The sequence below is a fragment of the Athene cunicularia genome (genome assembly GCF_003259725.1).
Source record: "Athene cunicularia isolate RWA chromosome 2 unlocalized genomic scaffold, athCun1 chr2_part1, whole genome shotgun sequence".
Taxonomy (NCBI): domain Eukaryota; kingdom Metazoa; phylum Chordata; class Aves; order Strigiformes; family Strigidae; genus Athene; species Athene cunicularia.
Genome location: NW_020799095.1, coordinates 107,847,126 through 107,853,870, shown reverse-complemented (window position 1 = coordinate 107,853,870; position 6,745 = coordinate 107,847,126). Strand labels below are relative to the sequence as shown.

Genomic DNA, 6,745 nt, shown 5'->3' with positions numbered 1-6,745 from the left:
CTGTAACAACACTTCACAACTGTTGCTAACTAATTGGTCAAATTTATTCCTGGTGCAACTCCAATGACTCAAGAATGAAAAGAGTGGAACTGCACTATGGAAGAGTTTGGTCAGTTGTATAATGTAACATAGCACCATCCAGTCTAATGCCATTTAAAATATTTTATCATGACCTCACACATGCAAGTTGCAATCCTGATACAAAAATGACAATATGACATGAATGAGTTACCTACCACATTAGTCACACTCTTATTCTTTGAACAAATTAGAACTATTTTGTGGCCGGAATTTATTTCTGTATTATGTCAGTAAATACAAGAAGTATTTCAAGATGCAAGTACAAACAAATATTGACTTATGTGCTGTGGACAGTAAAACCTGAGCTAGGAATAAGGATTCCAGCAGGCTTATATAAACATAGGTTATTAGAAGTCTAAAACTGGTTGCTCTCTTTAATTTAAATAGAAGTATCCTACCTCTACCAAGGATAAATACAATGCAATACAATTCCAATACAAAGGCTCCTCAAACATGATTTTGATATGTATTAACTGACTGCACTCATGCTTATTCATGAGTATTTTCCAGCCATTCAGTTTTGCCAGCAGCTGGCGTAGGACTGGATGCTAATCTTCATGTGGTTACTTTTAGGTTTTTGCTTGGCTGGCTTATTTTCCTACCAGAAGACCTGAAAGTGCTGAGAAGCCGTTTCTTAACTCACATGTCATATTAAGGAGCACTTTTGTATAGAAAAATACATTATTGTATCAGCAACAAATTTGTTAGTATAATTATAAATGGCCTTTGTACCACACAGTGTCAAAAATAATATTGATATGTTGCTAATTACAATAAAAGAGAACATCAAGGTGCACCACAGAGCTTCCTATGAAAGGAATGTATGTTGTAAATATTCCAACTCACTTTAAGACAATAAATGGCATTTATCATGTTTGTGAAAATGGTCCCACAAGAAAATAAATGTGGTTCCTCCATTCAGTACAACCTCACTAATATGCACCCATGTTAGGGAGACCAGTTACAGCTTATGAATAGGTACACAAACAAAGACTGTATAAAAAAGGATAGTGTAAAATGTAGTATAATTTATTTCCTAAATGTAGTTCTATCATTCACATTAATATTTCAGAATGCAACAGTAAATGCATCACGAAATACAAGCAGTATTACATCTCACGCATTCTGACTACACTGCTCTCTGAAAACTGTGGAAGGAAAAATCAGTTTTCTTGAGCAGACTGTAAGGTCTTGGGATTAGTGAGGTTCTACTGTAATGGTAAAAATAACACTTCTTTCTGATGCTGACATTTGGGCAGACCCAACCACATATTGGCAGATGGATGACTTGCACTCCACATTTTGTGTTCTTGAAGTGGGAGTTAAAAAACCCAAGGTATTTTCATCTCCCCAGCAACTGCATGTGCTTTATCCCTTTACAATATTTTCCTGTTAGGTGAATAGGGCCCCAAAATTATCGTTTTTCTTCTCTGCTGTTATGGTTGCTAGCGCATCTGGAATGCAGCTAGAGTCCTGAATGTAAATACAGTACTGGATAAATACTGAAGGTTACTTTAAAGATGCAGTATCCCTTTTAAAACTGCCTTTTTGCTTCCAAATTTCTAAAAGATAGAGTAAGGGGTCTGAATTCCTTTGAGAAAAAAACCCAAACAGTCAGTGGTGTAAGCAATTTTAAGGATGACTTTAAATGGCAAAACTCTGAGATGTTATTTAAATAGAGTAACTCACATAAGAAGAAAACCAACTGATAATCTAATATTCAACCAATACCAATTAGAATCTTTCCTTATTCATTTATCGTAAGAATGCATCATTTTTAGGCCACAGAAAAGCTAAAACACCCAGAACCTATTACGTAAGTCTGACCCTATATATATATATATAAAATATCTATCTATCTATATATGTGTGTGTGTGTGTGTGTGTGTGTGTGTATTTGGGACTGACAAACCAAATGGACTGATTAGAGAGACAAATAAAAATAAAGAATATTTGAGTGGGAAACAGAAGGAGAAAACAGGTTTCTAATCCCTAGCAGAGAAGTTACTTTCTCCAGACTCTGTTGAAGCCAATGTGATTCCAGTGTTGGTCCCACTAACCCATCGCATATAGAAATCTTTCTCAAGGAATCAACAAGCAGAGATGATGAGTAAGATTTGAGTTCCACAGTCCCTGACAGGCATGTAAGAAAACTCCACTAACAATCTAAATTCCCCTTGTTTTTTTGCTAGGTGAAGTGACTATATTTTAGCCCTAGATAGTGAAAGTCAATTGAAGAAAAAATCCTATCAGCAGAAAAACTGCAAACTGACTTAGAAGCTATGATGGCCAATACCCCACACCTTGCCAATATCCCACTCAGACACTGTTCAGTGTGTTACTCATTCCGCATAGTTACTCCACTTCTTGCAGAGTTGCTCTTCCACTGATCTTTAACCTGCAGCTTGTATCAACTATCAAAAAGTGGAGAAAAAAAAAAAGCTGCACTTTGTGCAAATAAATAGAAGCTACGAATGACATGCATTAATGGTTTTGTTTTTTTTTTTTTTAGCACAGCAAGAGAGCTCATAGAAACTTCAGTAACAAGGATTTTTTTTTCTTTAAACTACTTTTACAGGTTTCCTCTTCTTCCCAGAAAATGGCACTCAGGCAAGAATAACTAAATTCTGAAAGCACCACGTGGAAGAAAAAAAAATAATATTTAAAAAATCAATCGACTAATTGCAAACCATTAGTGACCTAAACTGTTCCAATTTCTCCGTTCCTCTGTCCTGCTCTCCCATGCTGATAAGGGATACTGCATCTTTGATTCTGCTCCTACCGTACAACCAGACAAGCTACACACAGTTTGGAAGGCCCTATGCAGTCATCATGACAGAAGGCTCCACAGCCTTTGCACACAATCATGGCTTTCAGCCTGCAAGAGCATTTCAGTTCCAGTTCATCGGCATTGCTACTGTCAGCAAATTTCTGAACCGGGATCTGCGTGTTCTGGTTAGACAGGCCTGTGGCAGTGTTTGAGCCACTTCCTAAAATCCCAATCGATTTCTCAATTGCAGATGCTGCCCTTTTGAAGCTTGTGCTACCGAAGTGTATTGTTGGATAATTTCCACAGAGCTGCTGCTGCTGCTGCTGCTGCTGCTGCTGCTGTGGGTGCTGCGTCTGTATTTTCTGAGCAGCAAGTTGGGTAAAAGGCTTCTGTGGCTCAGAAAGTAAATAGGAAGAGAAATCTGCATTTTTTAATGCAAACGCTTTTAACTGTTCTTTAACTTCGTTCTGATCATAGGAAGCTTGTTTCATGCCCAGTTCGCAGCTGCTGCTTAAACCTTCCTCAAAAGAAATAGGTTCAGATTTTATATTGCTACAGATGCTTGCTGGCTGAGGCCAACTAAGTCTTTTAGTGGTTTCCATAGTAACTGTCGGTTGTTTTTGATCAGAGGGGACTTCTGCATTTGGGTGAGGAGGGGGAGGAGGTGGCAGGGGCAGAGGGGGAGGAGGGGGATGCACTAATGTTTTACTCTGCAGAGTTTGAGAGGCACTGGCAATGTCATCACCTTCCTTAATTTGAATATTAGGGGAAAACACACTTCCTAGCCTCAGCTGGTGAGCTGCTGTAGAAATATTCACATCTCCCAAGCCCTTCTGTTCCAGGTGTCTACTAAAAGCAAAAGCGTTGCAGCCAGGTGGGCCTTTTGAAGTAGTTTGCAACAAAGCTGCCGTAGGAATGGGGCCTCTTGCAGCCATGGACATTTGGTAAAAATGCTGTCTATGTGAGGTACTAGCTTCTGCATGAAAGCTGCCATTTTTATCAATGTGAAATAAGCTCTGCTGGAAACTGCATGAAGGCAACGGCCTCTTCTGCTGCTTGATCTCTGGGCTGTGAGCGATTCGGCTCTGAATGGCATGTTTGTTCAGCCACTCCTGCTTAAATGGCTGACCATGCCCTAGCTGATTCATGTTGGAACTAATTACGCAAGGAGCTACTTTAACATCTGTGTCCATTGACACCTTCCCAGGCTCACATTTAATTTGAGCATGTTCCCCTACAGTCCTGGCCATCCTCTTTTTCGGATGGTTTTCACGCTTTCTGATTTGTAGCGGGGCTATGCTGCCTGCTGTAAATCCTTTACCATCTGGATTAGGAGAGTTGGAAGGATGTTCAACAATATTTCTCTCGGACACTGCTGTTTTACAGACTGAGGTAGTTTGCAAAGGCAAAGGAAGCCTGTTAATTTCTAGTTTGGCTCCTGATCTGGGCTGCGGCAGCACTTTCTCTAAAGGCAGATTGCCTTGCAGTAACTGTGTCACTAAAGGATTGTTGGCCTCCACTGACGATAAGCGACAGCTAGAGCCCCCAGCACTGGTAACTCTCTTTAGGGTTTCTGTTGTCAGGGACAGGGAGTCTTCCATGGAGTCCGCAATGGATGTCTTGGAGGTCTGTGGCGGCTGCGCACTCGTGGCTATTTCTGCGGTCTGGGCAGGCATTTCAGGTCCTGTAAAATCCTCGGTGTCCATCCTGAAGCACTTGTCAGACTCATTAGTTTCTGATTTAACGGGAACAGCAATGCTTGTCAAAAGACTCCTGGATTGCAGTTCTGACATTTGCGTGTAACTGGAAGGTTCGGTTTTGACATTTTTTAAGCAGTTTTGCTCTGCGTATTCCTTATGCTTACCAGAGTTAAGATGGCTGACCACTGGCTGGTCTGTACTCATTGCCTCTTCATCATGCCAACAAATTCTATTGTTAGTGTTATACTGATTGGCACAGGTAGCATCTGCTTCACTTTTGAATGCTGAAGGACCTCTTAATTGCTCAGCAAAACCTTGGCTGGGAGTAACCACCTCAATTAATTTATCTTGAGGAGCAAGAGGCACTTCTCGAAGGCTTGAACAACCTGCCTGCATGTTCTTGCTGTCTTGCTTTGCTGTAATGGTGATAAAGCTGGAACTGTGCTCAAGGCTTTCATTAGAGACCACTTCAGGCCTGCTTATGACAGACACCTGAGGACAGGCTATACTTTGTAAGGCAGCTTCTGTCCTTACAGGTCTGCTCTGCAGGTCAATGCTGTTCTCTGCATTTTCAATAGAAGAAGAAAGTGACAGACTGGAATTCAGATTTGTAGTGTGGTCAACAATGACTTTACAAGGTATAGACCTATTCATGGCAGTTTGTGTAAAGCTCACAGGCTGAGATTTACCAGAGATATCCACTCGGTTTCGTGCTCCAGAGCTTTTTTCTAAGAGATCAGCATTTAATTTAGTAGCATTATCGTAAGAGCTTATTGTCACCATGTTACCAGTAAACATTGAAATGGGTGGCCTCGCAACAGAATCTGCTACTGCAAGGGCCTCACTGCAACTTAAAGCTGACCTAACGGTAGTGTGAATGGAGACAGTGCTTTGCTCGTTACACCCAGTTATGGCTATCTTATCAGAAGAAAATCTGTTGGTAGTCCCCACAGGGGGAATCAGTACGGAACTACCAGAGAGATGATTTGGCAAGTTATTTGCAATAGATGAAGCTGGCACAGTGGCATAATGACCGGAGACTGCGTTATTCGCATTGCTACTTGGTATCGGCAACCTTTTGTCATCGATGGCATTTGATAAGACCGTATTGTCTATGGAGACTGGTACATTACTGTTATCAATACATTTTGGTCCAACGGTTATGCATGGAGTATCAGCCCCTTGGATGGTTTTCAGCATATTTATATTACAAGCTGAAACTGCCGTGTTTGCACTGTCAACAGACATTAAAACAGAGGATTTATCAACAGAACTTGCAAAAGAAAGTTCTTTAATTGCTCCAGACATAGCAGTGCTGCAAACAGACACAGAGACTGAACTTTTATTATAAAGCACTGGCACACTGTTACTTTCAGTAGAGGTAGATGAAATAATTTTCTCACACAATTGTGGCATAGGTATATTTTCATCAGAACTGTGCACAGATATCTCAGTAGCAGTTTCTGGTAATGTAGCTGTGTTAAGTGACTGCTGCAATAAAGTGGTAGTCTCACGGTGATGAGCAGACTTGTTGCTAGGGGACCTGCAGTTAGGATTAACTATAATGACACCAGTAGAACCTTCAATCTTTGTGTCAGTAGAAGTTGGTATCTCCAGAGAAGAGGTACTTTCCTTTGAGCTGAACTGTGACTTTGATTCTTTATTAGACTGGAGTAAATGAGCTCTGGCTTGATGCTTTGCAAATAGCTTGGCCTTTGTTTGCTCCTTGATGTGTGCCAGTGTTCTTGTCTTCCCACCTTCGCATGGGGTCCCCATTGCTCCAGAGACTATACTCGCAGCTGCTGCCACGGCTGCTGCAGCTGCAGCTTCTCTTTGGGCTCTTGCTTGCTGAGCTCTTGCTTTGATATCTGCCAGAGTTCTAGCCCCAGTGTTTCTCCCACTGCTGACCGATGTACTTGGGGAAACTCGAGGTTCTGGTTTAGAAACAGGTTGGCTCTTGATGATAAAAGGTGGTCCAATTTTTGAAAGCTGAATCTAAAGGAAGAAAAAACCCAACAATTTTAATGAGATCATCGACTTGCTAAAATCACCAGCTGTCTCTTAAAGGCTCAGAGAAAGGTAATGAAGGGAATTACTGTTCAGTGCAGCTGGACAGAACAATGCTAAAAATGAATGATATTTACACTTCAGTACTTTATTATCTCCAACCTGACACCGGTATTAGCCTACTCAC

General features: G+C 41.0%; 1 protein-coding gene across 4 annotated transcripts in view; it reads right to left on the bottom strand.

Annotated features, from left to right (window-relative positions):
* Positions 1 to 2,261: 2,261 nt before the first annotated feature.
* ASXL3 (ASXL transcriptional regulator 3) overlaps positions 2,262 to 6,745 on the bottom strand; it is a 110,982-nt gene continuing 106,498 nt past the window's right edge. For all 4 annotated transcript variants that reach the window (XM_026842489.1, XM_026842490.1, XM_026842491.1 and 1 more), the window contains one exon: positions 2,262 to 6,546. In XM_026842489.1, the coding sequence (XP_026698290.1) occupies positions 2,860 to 6,546 (3,687 nt within the window). In that variant the 3' untranslated portion in view covers positions 2,262 to 2,859. The remainder of the gene's footprint in view (positions 6,547 to 6,745) is intronic.